The 26,755-nt window shown below is 35.3% G+C and overlaps 1 protein-coding gene across 1 annotated transcript in view; it reads right to left on the reverse strand.

Moving 5' to 3' along the window:
• Positions 1-26,755, reverse strand: part of CACNA2D3 (calcium voltage-gated channel auxiliary subunit alpha2delta 3) — a 468,701-nt gene that overhangs the window by 241,548 nt on the left and 200,398 nt on the right. Inside the window, exons 6-9 of the mRNA XM_074879359.1 lie at positions 19,581-19,712; positions 18,107-18,167; positions 17,864-18,014; positions 10,324-10,398 (exon numbers count right to left, since the gene is read on the reverse strand). Of these exons, the coding sequence (XP_074735460.1) occupies positions 10,324-10,398; positions 17,864-18,014; positions 18,107-18,167; positions 19,581-19,712 (419 nt within the window). The remainder of the gene's footprint in view (positions 1-10,323; positions 10,399-17,863; positions 18,015-18,106; positions 18,168-19,580; positions 19,713-26,755) is intronic.

Here is a 26,755-nt window from a genome sequence, read left to right on the forward strand (position 1 = left end):
TCCTAGAGTTTGAATTGGATATCTGTCCAACTGTGTGCACAAACATTCACATGCAACTGTGTGCCTAATTTCCATGTGCAATTACCAGAATGTGCAATATCTAATTGTGGACTCAAATACCTAATTGACATGCATAATGTTGGTAATTCTGAATGCAAATTAGGCACACAATTATGACAATCAGACTCTGCTGTCTGATTACAAAATTATAGGGCCAGAGCTCAACAGGAGAAGTTGTGTCTTATTACAGTGAGGAAGTACAGATGTGTTCAGCTGTGGAGGTATCTATGATCCTTTTAGAGCGGCTGAAAAACATGAGCCAAAGAGAGTGAGGATACAAATCCACCTGTCCACGTCAGCCAGAACAAGGTCTTTGCATATATCTACAAGGGTTCAAACCAGAACATCAGCAATGCATACACTTGGTCTTGTACCCTTGCATGCTGCTGATCCTTGTCTGTTTATAAACACAATCCACTGTCAAAACCAGAAAGTCGCAGTGATCCTGACATCTGATAATAATCCATGTATGCAAATCAAAAAGGTTCTTTCCTTTTTAAACTGTGTAAAGTTTGTTAGGACTCTCTAAGTCAGAAACAAACCAACAAATACATTTGATGGACCTGGAATCAGAAAATGGGTTCTTGTCCTAGGTATAGTTAGAAAAATGCCTACTGGAAGAACAACAGGGTATACTGAACAGGGTATACTGACACTGTTTTTCCAAAGATGAAAAATAATATTCACACACCTATTTCTGCTTAAAAATCAGATGGCCCAACTTGACTTGGACTATTTCAGAACTTAGATGAGGAGGAACACAGAAAGATTTTTAATGGTCTTCATATTCTATGCCTCATGGGACAGTTATACAGAATAATAAAAATCACACCACTGTTGCATATGGCTTGGGCATAACTGAACAAGAGGATAAATTTATAACCATTTATTATGATTGAACTTGGAGTTTTTCTTATAATGAGATTATTGAAAGAATTTTTTGGTACACCCAGGTGTAGACACCTTTTCTAGCTTCACAGCGTAATCAACAATTGTAGGAACTTTGGATCATATTTGGTTAGATTATTACATTAAATTTTCAGACTTCAGGGATTAGAGTAAAATTGTCTGGCAAAATATGATAGCAAGTAGTATTTCTGTTACTTTTTTTCAATTGCCTATTTTTGATTTATTGGGGTTTGATAGTTAATACATTTAAATAACTCAAGTAATTTATTTCAACAAATCTGTGCTTGGTGATGACATTTATGATTTTGCAAAGATTCAGAGCACTTTTTCATGATCCAGAACATAGAAGAATTTAGGGAGGTGATGAAGATGAAGATGAGATGAAGGCCAGAAAACTACAAAAACTGAATTTTTCCTTTGTGGCAGGTTCCCAAAATGACACACTGGTTTATCTAGCCTATAGTAAAGCTGAAGAATAATTTACTGATTTGGAGACAATACCAAAGAAATTCCAAGGTGTCTCTTTTTATTGGTCTTTGATTTTACAGGCTGTTCTAATGGCTTCACAAAGTTTACCCTCTGAGATTATAAAAACTGACTGCTATCTATAATCACAACAAGACAAATTTTTACATTTTGAAAGTGAACAGAACCTGGTCACACACCTAAAAAACAAGAAAGAGTCCCGCATCTGTGCCTCCATTAAAATAATATAAGGATACTCCGCAACCTTCAAGGTTTTACCCTTTTTAAACAAGAAAAAGAAAGTAGTTACAGTCACCTTCATTCAATATCTGAGGAAACAAACACCTCTGAAAGCAAGTAATGATACATTAAAACAGGGAACTGAGTTCCAATTCTCAAATGCCAGATAAGTGCCATAACAACCATGCCATTTTAAACATATGCAAAAAAAAGCAGACCAGTTGTCAACTAACATAATCCCTAATGTCTGGCATTTGTGGTTTGCTATAGCTTCTTTTTACCGTAGCAAACATTCACAGAATTTCACTGATGGATTGTTCCTTAGCATCGTGACAAAGCTGGTCACAACAGTGGTGTGCTTGGCTCAAATTTTAATTGGCACACAGTCTACAAGACTTCACAGGCTGTTTTAATGCATCCTAACATGAGGACACCACCTAAAGCCTCACAAATAGAGATACATCACCCAGTAAGTTCAGCTTGCTATGGCTTATAGCAGATCCGTTATCTGGAAGACCTGAAAACCTGTTTGCCTTTGCATTATATATCTCTACAACTGACAAGATGAAAGTACATTGGTAGAGAGTTTACAGTTGTAAACCTCTGACCAAACCAAGTCCCCATCTCTTATTTTCCTACTTACCTGGCTAAACCAGCCTCTTTTTTTTTTTCTATTTTAGTGCTTCTGAACTAGTTAATGGAGTTATGTCCAACTTCCTATTTATACAGTTTTCAGCATTTTTATTACAACCAACAAAGTTTTGATTTTCTTCTTGTTAAGGTAATGCACTATACAATAGTCCCAGTACCCTGTACAGATAGATTTTATTGTAAGTTCCTTGTGATTACCAAAAATAAGGTACCATTTATGAGTAGGAATACCAAAATTAGATGGGGTTACAGGACCATGGATTCAAGTCTAAACATACATGAATAAAGCATTTTCCAGTGACTCCAAAGAGGGAAGTAAAAGTCCACAACTGATAAATGCAGCAGAGTTTATACAGTTACACTGGAAAACTATATTTGTTATTAATTGTCTGATGAGGGTGAGCTTCCTACAGAAAAGTATTGTTAATGGGTTCAACATTCCTCCAGATTTCTTTGTTAGTTTTTGTGCAATTTTTTGCTACTCCTAGTAGTAGTTCATCCATGCTCCAAACATAACTCTAAACGTTCCTGAGACATACTTGACAAAGATTTATCAGATTTGTGAAGATGAAGTACATCAGCATATAAACCAGTAAAAAAAAAAAAATCAGAAGGCATATGTGTGAGGTGGGAGAGTGATGTTTACTGATGTGTCACAGGAAGTTTACCTACATGTCCTAACAGTTGATAAATGTGCATTCACATCTGTAAAATGCATTTAAGCATCATCCCATTTAAAATCCATTGTCAGGGCAATTACAGGTTAGCTTGCTGGTGATGATTATCCAACCAATTGTGTCCCCTAGCATATTGTGTTGATAGACTGGATTTTTTTCAGGAAAACAATCCTGAAAACAATGCTGAACAAAGAGCTCAAGATTCAATATACTCAGATTAAAAACAAATTCTTGTTAAGTAAATTAGTTGCCTGGGGCTGCAACAGAAATCTTCAGACCAGTGGTCCGGGGCTAGCTGAAAGTTTTGGGGGTCTAAAATGGCTAGCCATTTCAGTGAGACTTTAAACTTTTGGTTTTTTAAGAGCTAAGCAATACAGTCAACAATCTTTTTTGGAAATCTGACAGAGGTGGACAGATAAATACACACCTAAGTAATTTGCTTAAATAATATTCAATACACAAAATTTGTATTTACCAACCTCTTATTGGCAATTTCACTCAGCTTCACTGCTGAATCAGTCTTCTAGTTATGTAATTTCTGGTAATTGCATACAAAAATAAAAGCTCATTGGAAGTTATACACTACATCTGTCTATTTTTGTCATTCTAATTTATGCAGGGGTAAGTTCTTGATTTAGTTTGGAGTTACTATGCCTATCTGTGCATCTAGAAGATGATATATATCATCTGGAAACGTTTACAAAGAAATGTCCTCAACCCATATATAGTACATTAAAACAACATATAAAAGAGGAATGTATATTGTAATATTGTTACTTTAAATCTGGAGTTACATTAAATCAGATTGTCATCCGATTCCTTTGGGGTAGGTAAATTGTAACATGGAGTTTCTCAAAGATGAAAACCTCTTGGCCCAAGAAAAGCAGGATTAAAATAGGCAGTTCCACATGTTTGTAATTTGTGGAGAAAGTGCAGACGGTGACAGAAGAGTGTCTGAATTATTTCCCACTCTTTTTTAAATTTGTGTATAGCAAATTGATACACTTCAAGGTAGCAGCTGTTTAATGCTAATGCCAAATTATAAATTAGTCTGGTAAAATTCAAATAGATGTTATATATTTTATATTACTAAACCACATTTATGATCACAGATTAATTTCAACCTCATTTATGCTACCCAATGTAATTATAGATTTAATTTTTGTGATAAATGAAACTTGAAGCAAGTTTTGCAAATTAGGGATAGCTTACAACATTTGGAGAATATGTCCCCACACATCTAAACTGAACCTTCAATGCAGGTATGTGCCAACACAAAAATTTTATGTCAAATGCTAGGCTATGAAAAATTTTAGAAATAAGTGGATGCAACTTGATGCCTGCCATATCACCTGAAATTATAATTATTCTTAAAAGAAATTACTATATTCTCCTATTGTAAAAGTGAAAGCAGAAACACCGTATGTTGGAAGAAATATAGTACGGGGATGTCTACTTTGTATTTTAGTAAAATTGGTGGCACATATATTAACACCACTCACATCACTGTCATATTTGAAGTTGTAAGCTTGTCTTTTATAAATAACTAAACTAGACTAGAATCAATAAGGTTTCTCCAAAGGATAAGTTTTCTGAAGTTGTATCTGACAGAAATTCAAGGTGCAATTAGATTACAAGCTACACATAACATAAGCTTTTACAGAATCAACAATTTTGCAGAAAAAAAACCCAACTTGATCAAAATGTGGAGATTTCTAAATATATTATGCTAGCATCTCTTCCTTGTAGATTGTTCTAGAAGTAAAAAAATAAAGTTAAATGAAGATTTACAACTCAAGACTGCATTACTTTGCTGTTCTTAAAGCTGGTAGGGAACAGGTTTAGATGCTTAGAATCATCACGTCTTTCAATGTATCATCACTCTTAAAGAAAAGCATGTTACTTGATCAACACGCTGGAGATTTAGGGCTGAAAACCTGTTTTCTCCAACCTTCACTCCTTTCACTTAACAAAAATGCATGAATATGTTAAATGTTTAAATGCTTAATTATATTAAACTTCACATCCTTTAAAAATCTACTGTAATGCACCAGACAGGTATTTATTAGTGTTTTAATCAAGGAGTGATTTTGATCAAGTGACCCCTACAGGTATGATGAGGCTTGTTCAAAAAAAGAAGAATCCTGTCTTCACTACCTTCACTATGCCAATCACTGTGAAATCTGTACCAATCTTCAAAACATGCATTGGACTAAGTTGAAAGTTGCAAAGGTAAAAGTACTCGTGGTATGTTTTATTTTGTGTCTAACTGCTCTCTTTACTTAACAAAACAATGCAGGATCAAGAATTAACATGTAAATCTAACTTGTCACCCTTACTAAAATGGCCGTAAGGAGACCTAAAATATTAACTACAGGGATAGGGAAGTAATAATTTAAGCAAAGATGTAACTGGAATATAGATTGCCCATTGTAGAGGAAACAAATGCAGCTTCATCAATACTGACTGGGTTGTCATTCAAAGAAATGCAACTTCCTTGCTCTGCATGCACTTTGTACAGATTTACTCCAGTGTCAGGCCCGCGTTCCTACCTGAAATACAAAGAGAGAACAATGGTGGGGAGGGGTGTGGGGTATGTGGGCTTTATAATATCTTTCCTGACACTTGGAACAGAAAACTGAGCCACATTACTCAAGGGAGAGTGTCACCACAGCATGGATGTAAGAGGGTTACAATGCTTTAAATGCTTTTTCATACTTTAATGAGAGTGCATTTTTTGCTTTTAGGTAAGTAGTTCCCACACTGTGGTCCAGAAAAAAAAAGTGGTCTAGATCCAATGTGTGCAACTAACACTGTGTTTACAATACTATTTCCTTCCCAAGAAAAGAAGAGTTGTGGAGAAAGGGAGGAGAAAAAAAAAAAAAAAAAAGCAAGAGTCATACTGTTTCACTGAGAAAATGTGTAAACCAGACACCACATAGCTTTATGGTTTTTTTTTCCTTTCTCCCAAGACTAATTGGATTTTCCGAAGTCTGTTTCTCTGGAAACCTGTTACATTCCCTGCACATTATGGAGAAGAATTTCTGCAACCCATCCCTGTATGTGAAAGACCATGTTCATTTACTACCCATAATCCCATTGAATATTCAGCACCAACACTATTAAGAAGCATTCATTTCCCAGGCTGCTATAAACCCTAAGGCTGAAGCAGTTTCCTGTAGCCTACCAAAAAAAATCCTTATGCTCCATTCCCTGAAGATGCTCCCAGGTTTCCTCTTACCTAGACAAGCTATGCATGGGAACAGAAGAGGCTCTGGCTGTAGCCCAACTGCCTGAGGCAGCAGACTGCTGCGGGTGGCAAACCAAACTATTTTACTTATGCCTACATCTTGGAAAGCCAGGCTGGCTGCTGCTGCAGCTGTGCAAGAGGTCAGGATGAGTGGGGCAGTGTCTGTGCTGGCAGAAGGGAACTCTCTCAGCAGAAGTAAACACCCCACTCAGCTCTCCCAAAAAAAGAGGACCTTTCCCCAAGTCCAGCTCTGGACCATCTGCCCCAAGTTAGTATAATTTAACCCTATTTATTCTGCCGAGAACCCTGTTTGCCCTTTACCTCACTACAAATGAAGTGCAAGTGATAAGGACAGCCTAATCTAGATTTCCTTTTTCCATTTCTTTGGTTTGTTAAAGTTTAGAGATTAAAGAAAACTCAATTGAAAGAAAGACATTCAGCATGTTTAAGTGACATCCTCAGAGTAGAAAGATTTCATCTGAAAACATCTGAGCCTTATATAAAGACAGCAAAGTAGTTCCTCAATAAATACTTTCAAGACAAATGTAGATTGGGGTACTGATCCTGTGAAAGCAATTTTTATTTGGAGTTATTGAAACAGCTGCCTTCCTCATGAGATAAAAGTTCCAGTCAAACATCTCAGAGTAATTTCTTATCTCTGCTCCTAAGAACTGTGTTTATTTGCTACATGTGATGTCAGATGAACCTAGAAAGATGCAGTTAGCAAGAACTGGGGTGTGCATCTGTGTATATTGGGGGGACTTAAAGGGTCATTTAATGGGAATTTCTGATATTGGCACTCATGTATTATGGTTTTTAAAAAGAGAGCAAGAGAGGGAGAAATATACTGTCAAAATAGTAGAAATTAAAGTTTACTCAGCAGAAATTAATAGCTGGGTAAAACTGGTTTTATGCATGCTTCCAGCAACAAATGCTGCATTAAGAAATACCTGTCCTTGGTAAGGTTGGGTGTGTATATAGCAATATAAAAGAGTGGTAGAATGAACTGTTAAAAATTCAGTCCCTGCAATCATCAGCAACATACATCTCCACCTTCCACATAAGGCAAAATAACAATATGAAATACTATTACAGCAATTTCCAATTGTTTCTGTTTAAAGTTAGCATATGGGAGTAGATATTTGCTAGCTAAAGAAAAAATGTTCTAATTATTTTAAAATGCTGGTATTTATTTTGGTGCTAATAGAGCTTATACTGGTAGTAACAGATATGGTCATCCTTGCTTCCATTCAATTGAGAAGAATATTTGACATTAAAAGATAAAGAACAGAAACTTCTAGAAGGAATATATAGTTACATCTTCAGACCTACGCTGGACTTCCGAAAAATCAGGCATATGTACAAACTGAAACAATATCATATATTTTAAAACATTGCTGGTCAATCACTTGCTCTACTTTGCCAATACAGAAAATTATGGTTATATGTTGATAATGTTTGAAAAAATACATATTACAGTGTTCTTGGTGATATTTTTCTTGTTTCTGTTTTATCATTTAATAACCAAAAGAAAGAGTTGTTATTACCAGTGAACATGCAAAGGAGTATTTAACTTGTGAGACTGGTTCAGAAAGTGTAATTTCATCTACTTTCATCTGATATTACAATGGACAATTTGGCAATTACACAGGAAAAGCTACAGGAGAAGTCTGGTATATCTGTCAGACTTACAGAAATGAAAGTAACAGCCCAAACGAGTGAATTCTTGAGTTCCAAAACACAGCTAAATGCTCTGATAGCTCCTGACCAGTTTTGGAATGTGCATAGTAAAAACATTTTAAAACATCTCTTTTCTATGGACCTGACCAAAAGACTCTGAATCCAAGATAAACTTTTCCAGGAAATTCAGTCAGTCTTTGACGGGGCTCCCAGGTAATTTTGCTGTGTCAGTATATTCAAATCACACAGTATCAGCTCTTACAACAATATCAGAAAGCTGTTTGTAACTATGAATTCAGAAGCATGATAACTGAATTACTCGTTTAGGATTAAGTGGATGTCCATCTCCTTGACAATCTTTACTTTATACTCTGAGTTATACTCGGGACAATGGCACTTTTGCATCTTCCAGCATTTAGGCAAATAAATTGTTAACTTCATTACACAAACCAGAAAAATAATATAAATTCACAGAAGTTAAGAAATGAATTAAGATTGACAAAGTCATAGTATATAAAAATACACAGAACTATTACATGGTACCTATCTCAAATTTATCCTCTAGTTCTGGCCTTTCAAGGAAAGAACAATAACTAGCTCACTAATATGAAAAATTGGGGGGGAAAAGGTCATATTTAGTTATTCTCCAAAACCTTGGATGCGTTATTCAATTTATAGGCAAAATAAAGCACAAAGTGACACCAGAAATAATAAAAAAATAGTAATTTAGCTAACTAGAACTTAAATTGATCCTTAATCTGGAGAACAAAGTATGAAATTGTATTTTGCTATTTTGAATAATTGAGCACTGTTCATATAATCTGAGAATCATCTGGGTGGCATAAAAACTTTTTGATCAACTAAATTAAAACAAATCTGACATTAAGTAACATATGGGTATACAGTAATCTGCACTTTGATCAGTTGCAGGGTGATGGAAAGGTTAACAGTAGGATTAATTCCAGACAGTACATCTGGCCAATATATTTGAATCTTTAGTTTTAAGTCAAGAACTTGCACAGCTTTCATATGGCTCATTAGATGCACCCACAATAAAGTGCTCATTTAGAAAAACTGCATCACAGTTCACAAATAAGGGTCTTCAACACTAAATGATTAGAAACAATTCAGTCATTCCACATAGTAACAAAATGATATTTAGATAATCTAAGAATCAACAGTGGAGAACACCAAGTATATTAAGGAAGCTGCCCATGAAGAATAATTCCTGTGGAATGTAGATGCATATGTAGGTAAAATGCAAACAACTCATGTGAATAATAGAATGGAGTAAAGTTCAGCATAACAAGATCAAATTAATTTTGTCATGGTATACATAAAAATACACTTAGACATTGACACACTTAGAAGTGTGTTTTCAGAGCTAAGTTTTCTACTTTCTGTAACATCTCATTGACTTATTCAGCAAAAAAGAAGTACTGCACTGAATGTTAAGCACAATTCAGTGCTGAGCTGAAATGGTTCTGATTTGCCTTTAGTAAAAAAAAGAGAGAGAAATATTTAAAGGATGATGCAAGACTGCTGCCCTCTCCAGCCATATACAAGACTCAGTATAGGTAGACAAGTCACTTTAAGAAGAGAAGAAGCTTTAGCAGGGAAGAAGTTCTATAATAACACAGGTGGCTTATTTTAACAGGCCTTTCCCCCTACAAAAAACGCAAGACTTTTCAGTTATCTTATTTCACAATTTTACACAGCATAATCTTAACTTTACCCTTCTAAGAACTGTGATGGAGCAATGCTTGCAAACAGCAACTGCATTTGGCTGGCAGGCAATAAACTACACTTCAAGCTGCAGATTAAAAATGCAATCCCCCTTCAAATAAAACTTTCACTGAAATCACTGTAATTTTTTTTTTTCTGAAAAATGCCAGCCAGATGTAATTAATTTGAACACTTTCACAGAACTTTCTTGAACGAATGCATTATTATTTTGAAACACCTCTTTGGAATGCTAAATTTTTTTATTCACATAATATTATATTTGTTTTAATTTGTTTTGAGATTTTGTTTCAACTTTAGTGTGTGTTTGACTTCAGAATGCAATCTCTTCCTCAGTAATTTTTGGTAACAGAATGATAGTTCAATTTAAAGCAACTAAGTATTTTACTTAAAATAATTACTAAACTTTATTAACAGTATATTTTCAGTGATTTCTGTACTCTTTCATTAAGTTTAGTCAATTAAATTGACTATGAGGTTATTTCTTTTTCTTTCTACCAAGTCACATAAGACTCCTTTGAAATGGCATAAGAGGAATAATTAATAAATTCTAATAATGGAATGCATTGTACTAGGAAAAGATCATTATAGCACATTGTTACACACTGCATCCTATCTCTCTGCTGTTTTGTTACTTTCATTCCTTACCTCTTTGTTGGCTCTGTCTGCTTGAACTAATGTTCCATTCAGACACGGCTCTACATAGTGAAGTTCTTCATTATACTATAGAGAGAAATAAAAAGTATGATGAAAATTTAATTAAAAGCTTTGAGAGATACAATTTAATGATTTAGAACTACAGTGAAAGATGCATATAAAGCAAGAACAAAAGGATTTGGTTCATTTTTTAAAACTGGCTGTGGCATTTCTTTTACATGATTCTTAATGTTTTAGAGTTTTATACTTTTAAAAGGAGCATTTAATTGAATGGTTGCCAACAGTCAGGTGCAGTTAATGGGCACTATATATACTAGCTGGCATAAATAGCCTTGAAGTTGGAATCTGGATAGTATTAAGAGGTCATGTTTGATACATCACAGTCACAACTCCCAGTTCTTTGCTACATATTAAAAAAAAGTCCTGACAAATACCTGAGGTGCTGGCTAACATTTTGGAAGGTTAATAGTGGAATAGCTATGCCAAAAAGTCTGTAAGCTTGAACGAATCCTGAACATGTCTGACAATAGTCAGAATTTCAGTCAGAGTAGCTTATTATACACTAAGTCATGAAGCTGTGGTAGATCTTTAAGAAATTATCTGCTTATCTTTCAAGGCCTAAGTAAGTTAGACAGCCTAGTCTTATTTTCAGAAGCATCTTAAGCATTAAAAGAAACTATCTGCAGTGAGTAGATCTTGCAGACTCATGGATGCTTAAGTCACTTGATTGAAAATTGGACTTGATGGTTTAAATCTTTTAAAGATTTCAACGCAGGTCAAATTAATACAGAAGTACCTTCAAAAAGTCTACATTAGTTGTACAGATAGAGTTGTAACTTAACAACTCCTCTCATTAATTTAATCTACTCTAGAAGTTATCACGGATCAAACTATAATGCCCTTGCATTTAGGCTTTAAACAGTTTCACCCTTTCACAGGCATTAAGTGAATCAGAACATCCGTAGTAAACAATGGAAGACGACACATTAAATCAAGTCAAAAATAATCAGGAAAAACATTTCATCAGATTAATATATGGATTTACCCCTTTTTTCCTCCACCTTAGTGGGAATAGAAAAAGTCTTACAATGACTCATTAGAGAATGTTGCTTAGACAAGGTTCGCTGTCATTGCAAGTTCTCACTGCCTCTGTCTGCCTGTAGCTCTGAATTTGTTCTACTCTCTTCAACGTAACACCTCTCCTTTCTCTACACATATGACTAACCATGAACCCCTGCAACCTGTTCCACTCTGGGCACCCATCACCATCATTATTTTAACAGCACACAGCTCACCACACACCTAATTACATAATTACTGTTGCATAGGGAGGAGGGTTTAATTTGAACTGCATCAAGTTATTCTTGAGGCACTGTGCTAGACCCTGTCCTCAGCTACAAGCAAAAACAAACCCAGAGTAACTCCACTTACTATTGCTGGTTATACAGACTGTTTACATCAGCATCAACACAGTAGTTGGTTGGTTAGAGACAAACAAAAATGCTCGAAAGATATTTACACTTAGTTTCTGCAGCAGATTTGCATGCTTCCCTAACTATTCCTATTAATGTTACTGAAATATCTGAGACTCTGTGGACATGTCTATTGCTCCAAAGGCAATACGAAAAACAAGGCAAAGACTTCTACAGAACACTTTAGAGTTACTGGGAGTGTCCCATGTACCAGTGTCATAACAGTTTATTGATCTGATAAATTATGTACTTTCCCCTGTAGTATCTCTCTTCAGACTGCTTTCCCATCTATCTCCTGACAGTCATTGCAAAATAATAATGCCAAGTCTACACCCCATCTCTTATTATAGGCCAAGGTCAAGACCATATTCCATTTTACTGTAAAAAAATACTGAAAATCTGTAACAGACACGGGTACACAAGCCCCTACTCCCAAGCTTTTTTCTGTCTTCACACAGTTTTTTTCAGCATCTTCCTTAATCAACATACTTTCTGGTTAAGCCTGTTCTTAGCTTGATTTCTGTAGCTGTCACTGGAAACTATATTAACATACATACTTTTCTTTATACAATACCAAGCACAGTGTCTGTAATTGGCCAACATGCAATAAAATACTAAAGCCTACTTGTCTCTCAATCATGGTCTCAGTTTCAAACATCCGCATGCAAGCAAACTCAGAATTTCCTAATGCTGTAGCAGTACCACAATTATTTTTTTCCAGGCCTATCACCACCAGAAAATAGGTTAAATAACTTCCTACTCTATCAGACCTTGCATCTAAGTAGCATAATTTCAGTTCATTAGATTTCCATAAGATTTATTTTAACTACTATTTGGAGTAACTCATATTCCCAGGTTATTCCCACAGACATGTAGCTTACATGTCTGCTAGCTGCACTGTAACCCAGATAGATTCTCAGTAGCTTCCCACTATGCTGCCACTGGTATTCAATTGCATAGTGTAAAGGATGCCCACACTTTCACAGAGGACATGCTGGAGTCCCCTAGCAGCCCCCTTTTACAGAATCAGCCTGCTTTTAAAAAGGATGAATAAAAATGTTCATTCTCACATAAACAGCACAATTACATAGATGGCATGTGGACAGAGCACTTTTATTGTCACTGTGGACATAAGAAAACGTAGATATTCATCATTCTGAAACCCAGACAAATTGTGACACTTTTTGCATTTGCGGCATCTAATTCACCTTAAGATTATTACTATCAAAAATATTTCAAATAATCCGCTATGTATGGCTGAAGAAACTGGATTATGCCAACATGCATAAATGACTGGTTTATGTGTTCTATGGGTAACAATCATAACCTGAAAGTGTTCTGTTTGTTAGCAGTTCTTCCTCTACTGTGTGGAGACAAATGAAAGCACAGTAAGAAAAAACCTTATATAAAAAGGTATGTCAGCTTCTGATGGTTTGAATTCTTGCAAGGGTGCATTTTTATGATTTTAATTTGTATACTCTTTGCTAATTGTAGAGACTTTCTTTTCCTTTTTAAAAAACTCAAATATGAAAGATGGAAAAATTCACTGGACAATATTATTGCAGTTCCAAAAGAAATTTCCAAAACAGCAAACATCTGCCTCTCTAAGTCCATGAAAACTAGAATTCTGATGCAACATATGAAAGCATTCAAGCAGCCTTTGCTGCTTAAACTAGCATATACACTCAATAAGATCTTTAGTACAACTGTCAGCTTCTAGTAAAATACCCAGCTTGTGCTTCATAGCATATATTCAAATTCTTTGTCCTTGTCATTGGTGATGCTTTTCTTTTAACTGTGTCAAACCTTTAAAGTGGAAAAGGGAAAAAATTTCCCCCTCCTTCCTCACCACCTTATCATCTATTTGAACTCAGTTCTGCAGCTTTTCTATGACATTTAAAATTTTATTTAGTGAAATAGCTTCATGATCTTGAATGAAAAGGCTGATCAGTAACTGCTGACTTTGCCAGCAATACCTGCTATAGACCTCTTGTTAATTTGCCTCAGAAAAAGCCTGCATTTTGCTTTTCAAGAGCCTTGCATTACACTGTTTTCTTATGTTTCCCATACCCCTACACTCTGGCATATGACATCTTTGCACGTTATAGTTGTGAGAGCTGTGATGCAATAGCGGAGAGCACTAATACCTGTGCAATAGCTGGGATTAGCCTGTGTTTTGCTGAAGGAGAGAAGGGAGAGAAGTGAAAACCAATTACCTTCCTTCCTGAGCTCCTCTTCCAAAACCTTGGTCTACTTTCATCTCTCTTGTAATTTAAATATTTGATGACATTGATTTCTATTATTATTTTATTTAGTTATGTTTACCTGTTTTATTAGCTCACATTATTTTGTCACTCATTATTTCTTTGCACAAGAGGCATAAAATAAAATTAGTGGGCTAAAATCTGAACTAAGAGAAACCATATAGCTAGTTAGACAGCTGCTGACATACATTGTATAATCTGATACTATTTGTATTCTGAAAAGGTGAGATGTGTAGGTGTGCTAGAACCATATATAAGTAGTTTACATTTACCTTAGCATTTTTCATATTTATCCTTTATCATATTTAAGCTGTCTGGAGCAAGGTCCACAGAAACAAATTAAATTCACATTTTGTTGTGCAACAATACACAAATAAAAAATTTCATGCTGTATTAGGCATTCTCAGATATCCAGTACAGCCCAACCTAAGATCCAACAGTGAAGCCAATGCAGAAACTAAACTAAAGAAATTGGTACTTCAAAGTTCCACTAGTGTTACCATGAGCAACATGTGGCACACAAGTGCCATCCACTGCTTGAAGCAATGATATGGAGGTTAGCAATTGGCTGCCTTTCTCAGCCTGCTCACACATTAGCTGTACAAAACCTGATTATTCAGGCATCCTGAAAAGTAAGTTTATCCATAATGTATTCTGTATGACTACAAGGTCTCCAAAGAAGAGACTACACACTACTATGCTTTGAATTAACAAATACTTTTATTCTAATCAATTTTGCTAAAATGGTGTGACTAAAGCATTAAAATTAATTTAGCATTCTTGGCTCAGTTAATATTTTGTTAATTTAATTTTTTACAAAAGCGTTTAAAAAATTTTAGCATTTGGCAAAATTAGTACTCGTTTTATGATAATATTGTTAATTTAATGCATGACTTGGAATTATACTTCAAAGTGAAAAAATATGCCTATTCTCTTGTTGTTGCAGGCATCTCTGTTCATGCGCCAGTGAACTGACCTTAAATTTTAACACAGGCAGCACAAAATCACTCCTGTTTTTCAAGAATTTTTTGTAATTCAATCATCCAGTCCATCAATTTCAGATAGATTTTGCAACAACCTACCCATGAAAGCTGAAATTATTTTTAACATTATCCTTTTATGTTTATTCTCTGGAAAAACCTGCACTGAATTTTGCTTTCTGCTATATATATATATATATAAAGTTAAAAGTATATTTAGTGAAAAACCAAATGGATATTGTCACGTCCTGCTCAGACGAGGGGGACAAGTGACTCATGAAACAACCTAGATTATGTACTGCTAGTAGCTTTTGGGTTTTGTTCTTGGATGGGTTTTGGGGTTTTTTTTGCTATCCTACTGCATATTTATAAGTGTTAATTGAGTATTTCACAATGTTAGCATGTAGTGACCATAACTCCCATTAGAGTTAATGAGAATCCTAAATGTCTTTCTGTGTATGGAATACTGAAATGTATAACAACCTGGAAAGCAAATTGAAAATCTTTTAAAACTTTTTGTACAGTGAAATATTGTAAAGGCAGAATAAAAACCTACTAGAGTTGATGACCAGAAATTTTGCACAAATGCTTTTCAGACTTCACTTTTTCATCTGCTAAGTTCCATTTCCTCTTCTTTCACTGACATAGATTCTGATTTTCTCAATGCTCAATTCCTTTTCATCCTTGACCCCCACTGTCAACAGAGCCCTGTCTTACACTAGTCCAGCTTCTCTAACCTTACATTCTCTTTTAGTCAACTTTAAAGTGCTCTTCCTTCTTACTGTAACAAACACAAAAATTTCTCATCTGCTTGTGTAACCTTTCCACTTGCTTCATTCTGGCTGTTGTTCATCTGTAGAACCCCTCTCACATCTTTTGCCACTATTTTCCTTGCATTTCCTTCTTTTGGCTCAAAATGAAGGCGTACTTTAGGGTTCTCCTCTCTTGTGGGAATGAGAGAGAGAGAACTCCTTAACCTATTTGACTCAGTGAAGAGTGGCAGTGAGAACTAATAAGCACAGAGCTGCTGATGGAAACCTATACAGGACCCCAACCTCCAGCACCGCACAGCACCTCGCCCAGGAGAGGGGAGGGACTGAACCCGGCAGCAAAGGGAAGGGGTGCTGAGACCAATGCATGGTGGGGAGGCGTTGGGCAGAACTTGAGCCTGGGCAAGGGGGAGGAAAGGCTCAGTTGGGTGTTTCCTTTTCTCAATACCCAAATCAATGATGAGAAGTTTGTGTTAATTGACAATAAATTACATAAAAATGCTGTGACTGCATGCTGTTTTACACACAGCTCAGTTCACTTTCAATTAAAGTTTAAATTGAAAAAAACTACATTTAGTTATTTCATACCTCCTTTCTTTGAAGTATTTACACAGTTTTTCTGCTGTAGTACCTAGGCAAACTCATTAGTTTGGATTATAGCCACATATATTTTTACATTTTTTGCTATAGATGAGCCTTTTGATTTTCCCTAAGTAAAAAAATTCACTTAAAAAATCAATTCGTTTTTCTACATCATTCACAGTAACTGTCACAACTACTGATAAACACAGAAATTATACACTGAAAATGGTTGGTCAAGTATCTTAATAATTACTTAGTTGATACATTCTTTCAACTTACAAAAGTTATTTAGATTAGTTAATCACAATTTTTTTTGAAGGACAGTAAACCTTTTTTTGATACAGAATGTAATTATGTCTTTCTATTACATGAGTTTCTGCTAATTATGCAGTTATCATGCAAGGAGATTAATATGAAAGGTATTGTGAACTAACTGCTTGCTATCTGTTAAAAATACAGTAAATGCAGGTATACTTCAGACATATATACTTCATTCTCCATACAATCTCAATGATTTGCACTGGTGTCATCTGTTTTAGTACACAAAGGGCACTTCCCTTGTACTAAAAACAGGCCAAAATCCTCCTTACAGTCAAGCGTTTGAAGACATTTTGAGGGTTGATGCATATGATAAAACAATGTATTTATAAAGTATTAGCAAAAGAATATCACCAAAGGAGAATTTAATAAAACCCCAATTCCTCCTCCCTCTCCCACCCCCCCACCCCCATTCCTTGTGCAAATCTTAGTTCTGATGTCAGTTTTGGACTCATTAAATCCATCCTTACCTACACAATTAATCCTTATTAAATACTGTAAAATTAGCCCCTTCTCATAGATTTAAAACATCTACCTGTACCATGGAAAACTACCTACCATATGCAAGCAACAGGAACTACTGATGATCTAATTTATCACTCTTACTAAGCACCAGGAATACCTCTGCACAACTTACACATACATACATATATTTCAGATTTGCAGAAGAAAGCATGAACAATGAGGAACAGTGTTTGCATTTTATCATGCTATACAAGCTTCAACAAAAGCTAAGATCTGATTCTATTAATTCTTACATATTAACCATTTTGCAATTTGCATTGTATTGCAGAAGCTGGGGGGGGGGGGGGGGGGGGGGCGGGAGTGACACACCCCAGAGTTAAAAATCAAGGTAATGTAGAAAGTTCAGGCAAACTACAAAACAAATTTCTATTCTTTGCAACTCCCAAACTCAAGACAATCTCTTTAAGGGGTTTGACTGCAAGTCATAGAACAGTTTGAAAACACCGTCACCTGAAGCAGCTTGCGTTGGAAAATCACAGTGTCTGTCCAGTTAGTTCAGATGTCATCTTATACCCATCACCTGCCTACAATATTTTTCAAGTTTATTGTGTGATGTAAACCATGACAGATAGCAAGAAATGATGGAAGAAAAAAAGGAAGAAAAATCCTGAGACACTCACAGCAATTATATTGAAGAAGTCATCATCTCCAAGGGTATCCAAAATAGATGAAACTGTTTGCTTTGCAATAGTCAAGCGAAGCCCTTTCATACTGCCACTGACATCTACTAAAATTACCACATCTTTTGGAGAAGTTGCTGCCTGGATGTACCTAAGACAAAAGACAAAACAACTTGTTCTTTTACATACTGAACTTTCCTTTCTTTCAGATTTCTTCAACACTGGTAGTCATCTATTGCCTACCATTTTCTATTTCTGCAGTCAAATGCAATGACTCCATTCTCATCAGGTTCCCATTTAATTCCTGTTTAAAAAAGAGATAAAGAGATTAAATTACATTTTCACAATACCTGTTCAAAATGCATCTGTGGTATTGGGTTAAGTAGCACTTAATGGAGTAAATGGACTTAATACTTTAATCTAACAGGCCTATAACACAGGAAATACCGGAAAAAATAATTTAATCTATAACATAGGAAATACTAGAAAAAATAACAAGACCAGAAACTGTATTTTTTCTCACTCCTTTTTAGCCTACTTGTAAGGTTAAAACTTCTTCAAGGCTACTATGTTCACCATACTATTGTCACTAAAGCATTGTCATACTTGATCATTGGTGCTGGTGAGTTTTATCACATGCTTGCCAAGGCTCTTTCAAGCCTTAAGTATTTACTACCCAGGGCTGATCTTAACAGTTCTTGTTATACTAACTGCTTCACTCACAGGTCATACACCTGACATTTTGCTCATATCACTATGAAGAAGTCATATCTCCCAGTTGTGGGTCAAAGGAAGTATGATAAAAACATCTCCCAGTAAAAAAAAATTGACAGGGCAATCCTTCCTGCTTTCTACACTCATTTTCTAGCACAAAACAAGAAACAGCCTTTAAAATAAGGACTAACATTTCTTCTGCCCTTGAAATATCATGGAGTTTGAGAACTGAACTATAATCTGAAACTAAACAGATGTAGTAGCCATTACTTTCAGTCACTTTCAGACATACAGGTTTATAGTAAACTTACATTAAACTCAAGACTTCAGAAAACATGGGTTGCTAAACCATTTCAGCTAAAGGAACAGTTCCCAATATGGGTCTGATCCAGCATTACAGAAGTTGAGAATCAGTTTATTTAACTTTTTAGTTATTTAATGTGTAGTAAAGTTTGTATGGGATTACACATAAAACTTAATAGGTAACAATATATATTTTAACCTATTTCTATAGAAATAATACAAGTAATCTAATTGCATTATATTACAACTGGTGTGAAAGCAAACTTTAAAACAAGTTTTGGAAATCTTTGAATGTAAAGATATGATGTTAAGTCGAAGTCTAAAAACTGAACAATAAATTACAGTTAGGCATCAATAGAGCACATTATCTATGTTCAGTACTATATTAAGGGTTTAATCCTTTTGCTCTCCTTCTCCACAGTCTGTTTAGAATTTATTTTTCATATGTGTGTGTATATATATATGAATATGAATATTTATGAGTACATGAATTAACTTGGGAGCCTCACCTCCAAATGAAAATTGGTAGAAAACTCAGAACATTGAAAATGCTGATTAGAAATCTCTCTCTCCGAAAACTAGATAAAGTAAAATCAAACTCACAAGTATCTGTGATAGTCATGATTTGTGACAATACTCAGTGGAAATTTGCAGCCATAGCATTCTTTATTGTATTTTAAGTAAGAACTTGTATTCTTACCTGGATATTGTCTGAAAAATCCTTTTGCACTTCCAAAATACTGCCAGATGAGAGAAGGGTCACGATCAAAATTATCAACAAACACCTTATTTAAAGATTCTGACCAATAAACTCCATTTACAATGGCTGGATCTGGGGAAAAAAACCAAACCAAAACAAAACCCAAACCAAACAAAACAAAAAACACAGAGAAAAGTGATTTTACCTAAATAGAATCCCTTGAACTCTATCATCTTCAGCTTATTCAGTACCCAAAAATCTAGTGACTGTAAAATATAGCAGAACATCTTTTAGTTTCCTTTGTCAGTTAAGTGACTTGAAATAAATGATACACTTAAATAATGAAAGTATGGTTAAAATACAGAAGAGACACCAGGCACATTTTTTAGATAATTTAAATTGTTCATTAGACCATTTACCTGGAACTACTGTATCACTTGTTCTGAACATAAATGAGTCAATCTAATAATAGATTATTTTCTCAGTTTACTTTCCCTGGATGCATGGAATGTCTCATGGGATGACTTTATACCTGTTTTTTTTTTTTTTCTATTCTTCAACTTCATAAGACCTTTCCCACTATATCTGAAATTTTGTGTGGAAATAGAAAGTGAAATACCTTTTATTTCACTCTTGAATGGATTTTGGTATGCAAACACAAAATCTCATTACAAATAACAGTAATTGTTATTTGGAGAACACTGGACCCAGATTTCACAACAATTACCTCATTATTTTTTATTCCCATAGAAAGAGAAATACAGAGCAAATCCTTGATGTTAAAAAAAAGCTATTTCTGTATAAAACATCCCCATCTATCAATTCCTAAAAACCCAGGCTGCCCAGGTATGTTTTTAAGCTGCAGATTTGGTTCAATAGTGGGAAATCAGAAATAAATGAACATATCTTAAAGTCACTCAATTTCAAACTGTGAATTTTGAAAGATGAGAAACAATTAAGAGATACTATATTCCCAATTCAATCTGTACGTGAAGTCAGCAGAACAGAAAGGAAAAAATGAAACTAAAATCACAGATGTATTATTTCATTTGCAAAATTGTGCATAAATGAATAGACAGTAACATTTGCTCAAGCGTTTGAAATAACGCTTCCATTAGCTTGCAAAATAACGTTGCTGTACTGATTTCAGAGGTCTGCTCAGAATGTGATTATAGTGAAGTGAAAAAGAGTTGAATTGTCATCTTTCCTTACATTCATCAAGAAAAGCTGCATAAAAGGGAAATGTCTCAGCTACAAATCTTTGAATGTTGCTTTCATCCAAATATTTAGGTTTACATAGATGGACTGCTGAAAAAGCAAGATCAACAGAAGAGATGTTGTTTTTAAAACATGTCTGGTATAGTTACTTGTTCTTCTAGAGAACGAAATATACAGTTAAAATCTGTCCAACCAGACACATATCAAACAAATCAATGTCACTAGTCCAACAGTACTACTTTGGTTTTGCCTACCTGGCAAAATCCATTGTCCAGTTGTTTCCAAGTCTACAGTTACTCCAATAACAAGTTGTGATTAAGACAACACAAATTAACTGTCAAGACTGCCTATCCTGGCATCTATTATCAGTTTGTAAAAATACGCTCCTATTTCAGCACCCCAAAATATTGATTCAATGTTCGGCATTTAGACGTTACATAAGAAATGAAGCACTAAAATGAGAATCCTATTCTCAGTCCACTGGAACTTCCCAATACAAGTTCAAACATTGATATTTTGGTTCTGCTACTATACACAAGTTTTGGTGCAGTATCTGAATCACTAAAAAGTACAGTGGCATTATTGACACGGCATTACAATACTGAGATAAGGTGATAAGTTTAGTTCACCTTTGAAAAGAGCAACATAGTTCAGGGGTTGGTTTTGTTGAGGGTTTTGGTTTGTTTCTTGTTTTTTATTTAGATCTCATTCCAAGACTGCACATTGTACCTTATTATTTTACAATATCATCAGTTCATCAGACGTCTTCTATCCTGGATTCCTCAGAAGCTGCCTTTTAATGCCCTCTCCTAATGAATCTGTGCTATAGTGTCGCTCATCTAGGCCGAACCTTCACTCTGCCTGCCTCCCAACCCAATGATAATTTCCTTTGAATTATATATACACTCCAGCTCAATAAGGTCATGGGACAACTTCAGTCATCCACCTGTTAAGCTCTTAACTGAATGTGAAATCCTTCCAATGGCATTTGAAAAAATAATTTTATATTAAAAAAATATATATAAATTATATTAAAATATCCATGACACCACAGTCATGGATTACTTTTTTTTAACCCATCTATGAAGAGTCACTTCACCTGTTTATATATCTGTACAACAGGTTAGAGAACTCCATGGAAATACAATCAAGAAATTTTTCTTGAGCATGATTAGTTGAGTCTATATTCTGCATTAGGTTGACAACACTAATCACTAATCCAAATGCTGATCACTATAAACATTAATCCATTGACTCAGAAACTAATGGGAATTCTTTAGCTGAAAGGACCATTAAGTAGGTGCTTTAAATAAGAAGGTACAATTAAAATGTGATCGACGATGACTGGGTTCCTTCAAAATGAAACCTGGTGACAATTCACTACCTTCCTACATGCTGCATATCTATTATGCTGGCTGTTCTTTTTACAATACACCAAGTTACACTTTATGCATTAACCATTTTTATAAAAAAGCAAATAAGGTCACACTCAGTTTAATCTTTAGAATACAAAGAAAAGTCAAGTGGGAAAAAAAAAAATGTATCCACAGTAAAAAACTGCAGGCCTACAGACTTCACATGGAAATCACGTGCCTTTACTGGCTACTGTATCTTCAGGCAGAAGGATTTCAAACCCAGGCTCCTTGTTCTAAATTTGATGACTGTTATGTGGATGCATCTCTGTCCACATGCACCATCCTAAATACAACCAAGTTGCTGACCATATATCCTCATTAAAATTTTACAGTCTTACCTTCCAATAACCTATATGTTAAGCTTTTTCTGGGCAATTTCCAATTTTAGTAATTACAGCAAATTGCTTAAATTGCCCCCAGTACTTCATTTAGAAACAGTATCCTTAAGTTTTTATATTACTGGTGAATGTCATCTGCATCCCCAAATAGTTACATGTCAATAGTGACAAATTAATGCTTGTGAATATTCAGAAATTTGGGGAGGAAGAAAAAGAATAAAAGATAAAGCTCAATATAAATGCAAAATCATTAACATGATGTTATGGGGCTCAAGGACAATAAATGTAAATAGCTTCTGCCACAATTCTTGAAACATAATTTCTGCTTTTGCTTCTTGGCAGTAACAGCTAAAATATAATTAAAATACTCCCTTTCCCTTGCCTTTTAGATGGACTAGCTAGCAATTATATGGGATTTTGCTTCACTGCTGTTTGTGTAGATGTTACCTTTTACTGATATTTAATATAAAACCAACCCCCAGGCAAATAGATACACTAACGTGAATCTGAAACAAAATTGCTAAAGAACAGTACAAATGCATGTAGCAATTAAGTTGCTGTCATAGATACTGCTGACCCGAAGAAACAGATCTGAAGTCTCAACAAAGGCAACCAAGGTGTGCAGACTGAAAGATGTGCAAGAGCATACCAAAGGTTAGCACTTTAATGAAATATATATTCATTCACAGAATCTATAAAAATCTGGAGTAGAATAAGTCTATGGAATGAAACGAATGCATACACAACACATTTTGATTTCTAATTATTCTAGCAAGCTTTATAGAAAATAAGGGAGACCACTGAGGAATTCACTGACTATGAAGAAAGAACAGAATACTCTTTCTTGCCATACTCTGCTTTATTGCCAAGAAAAAAGTGTTACCCATGATCCTTAGTTTTTTCCACTATTATGTTACCTTTGTAATATAATCATTAATTTTCCTGGAAAGCTGCCAAAGATACTAGCATCCAAAATGGTGTTCCTTCTTGTAATATCTGATAACCCCAAGGGCAGTCCCTAACCTTGCACAGCAGCACCGTCATAGAATAAAGCAGTACAAGCACAGCCTACAGGACCAAGCGCTGGAAAAGGAATGCAAAATCCAGCACCCTTTTGGCTCAAAGATAGCAACAATATTAGCTTAGTTTTGATGACACTGACAACATATTTAGTCTGGTCATATTTTAAAGAATAACAAAATCACATACTTTGCTGGGATATACACCAACAATCTAATAATTATACTACTCAACACTAATATGAATGCTTTTCAGGGTGGTCCAACATATTCAAGAGCTGGGGCTGGATGCCAATTTTGGCAACTGCCTTTGCTTATTTCTCTCTCTTCCACTCCCTCTGCTTCTACCGGGTAATGTGGATGCATCAGCTCACAGATCAAAGCATCTGGCCATCTGTAGACACAAAAGAAGGTGTTTGTCCATTTTGCCTCATGTGCTGAGAACCATTCACCAATGTCAGAAATCACATTCCTGCCTCGTAAGTATATGGGGTGGTAAAGACTTCAAGTGTGTGACTGTATAAAGCATAGTCTAGGTATTTAGTTGTTTCAGCTTCCAACATTGCCCTAATAACATTCCCCTTCTCCTTTGAAGTGGCAGCATAAGAACTGGAGTATAGCCAGATGTGTTTATTTTTATGCTGAGTTTCATGAGTGGATTTGGGGGCTTTTTTGGGTTTGTTTGGCTTGGGGGTTTCTTTTTGTGAACAAGGTGGTCTGAGATTCAACTTTAGTTCATTTGAAAGCCAGAATTACAGCTGCAAACTCCTCACTAACACCGTTCTGGGACAGAGATTCAGTTCTGACTCTGCTGAGTTTGACACCTAACGAATTATAAAAAATGTCCTGAAGTAAAATCAGTGTATCTTTGAGGTCACCCAGTCACCTATGGACGTGGTTGGACCCTGCTTAACTTAATCAGATGTAACAGCTAAGAGCAACCACTACATGGGTTGATCAGTGAATCGGTTAGAGCAAAGCTCTGGAAACAGCATATAAGCAGGATCTATGAACACAAAATATTACTCTTTTTTTTTTTTTTTTTTTTTTAATTAAAGGAGTAACTTGGAGCAAACATTCACTTACTGTCCATGCCAGGAAGAACTAGAAAGATGCTGCTTTAATAGAGCTGCTGTCACAGGAGCCAGGTGCATGGGGCAGTTATACCTATCACTAACATATTCTAACAAAACAGCATTGCCTACCCAGCAATTGCTAAGAGGCTTTTAGCTGAGGAGAACTAAAGTCAAAACCCAGTAATCCTGACAGATGATCACTGCATAAATTAATGTGACCACAGATATCAGGATATTTCTGTATTTTCAGAAAAACACACTTATTTCCACATTTTTGCAGGATAAGAATTGAAGACTATGAGGCCTGAAAGAATGGCAAGAAAATACCACACCACAGAACTACAGGATGCCAGGGTGTAACTGAGAGACATGAAAAATCACTGCTAGAAACAGTTTTCCAAGTAGGAAAGAGGAAACAAATGCTCAGAACACAGGAATTAACCAAATTGTACAGAGACCCTATATGCACTGCAATTTCATCCCAGAAGCAAAATTAGCCTTAAATATTGAAAAAAAGACCCAGTTCTGACACACAGCAAGAAGAAATTTCTGCACAGGCTGATGGAACAGTGATATCAGCAACCAGGAAATCTAAACCTCTGCAAGTGGCAGGGCAGGAAAAAGTATCATGACAATCAAAGACATAGGAACACACTGCAAATTAGAGGAAAAGAAAGCAAACGTGACTGCTGCTAAATGAAGCCAGCTGTGCTGTAAAATATTTAATGCACGATGTATGAAAATGGACAATTTTAGCAGAGCTGTTGTCAAAGCTGACAAAAAATACGACAACAAATATGTCAAAGGCAAGGCACAGCCTTAGAAATAAAAGTCATCCTTATGGAAATATCCCAAGGAGAGACCTGTTCACAAATCTTTACAAAACCTGTTTAAACACAAGTCCATGCAAACCTGTAAACTAACATTTCACAATAAATGTCTAATTCCTATTGCTCAGATATTCAAAGAGAGACATGGAATTATAGAAACAGGCAAACTTAGTTACGTGACACAGTGTAGTAAGGACCAACAAATAATGCTTCGAACAAGAGATGTTAAAGACCACCTAGTTTTATCATCACATCATGCCTCTTGCATACAACAAATGGAGGCGTGAGAACCTTTAGAGAGAAATGTTTTAGCATATAAAATGCTTTACAGTCATAGTGGGCTATAATAAACTAAACCTCTACCGCTACATTCCTAGGAGTATCAACATAGTATGAATGTGCAAGTATCAGCTATGACAGCACACTTATCTTGAGAGACAAGTCGTTGTCTCTCATCCTCTCAAATCAATGTTCCCTTACTGCTGTAGTTCTTCGTAGTCCTTGTGTAGCACTCCTTCCTTGCACAAAAGACCATTTGCACAATTTGAGTAGAATGGAAGTTTTACTCAAACAAAAAATAGTCGGAAAAAGTCTCACAGACATGAAAATGTTCAGCTGGTTCAAAACCTCTGAAGCTAGTATTAAAACATACTGAGAACACTGAGCAGAGGCACAAATGCATCTTGGGATGAACACATTACAAGATCAGTTATGGATTCTTAAACACTATTTGTTCCTTCAGGAATGTGCCAAATAAAAGCTGCAAGAAAGACACCTAGATAAACAAAGTATAGTGTAAAAATGTCTTTGAAATTTTTTAGCCAAACAATATTTTGAAACAGTTTATATTTTCACCAAGCGTACTAATACTTAACCAGCCGCCTTTTCTCCTCTTCACACAACACAGATCCAAGATAAATCAAAGAAGGGTCTGTGTTATGTAGCAGGGTGGAGAAACAAATTATTACAGTATTCTAAAATAGCAGACAAAATGAATAAAATGTATCTTTAGATAAACTTCTATGGTTCTTTGTGAAATGTCAACCTTCTCTGCTCCATATTAAACAAAAGCTACAATTTTTACATTTGCCATAAAAAAAAAACATTTAATCAAATGTTTTTGCATATTCATTCCTAAAGGTTTTCAGAAACCTAGACCTATTATGTCAATTACCACTAAGTTTACAGATTAAGAATGCTCTTCCAACATATTTCATGGAGAAAATAAAGTCTTGAAAAATCTTTAAATAAGGCAAAATAAACCGAAAAACAAATAAAA

The sequence above is a fragment of the Strix uralensis genome, chromosome 10 (genome assembly GCF_047716275.1).
Source record: "Strix uralensis isolate ZFMK-TIS-50842 chromosome 10, bStrUra1, whole genome shotgun sequence".
Taxonomy (NCBI): Eukaryota; Metazoa; Chordata; class Aves; order Strigiformes; family Strigidae; genus Strix; species Strix uralensis.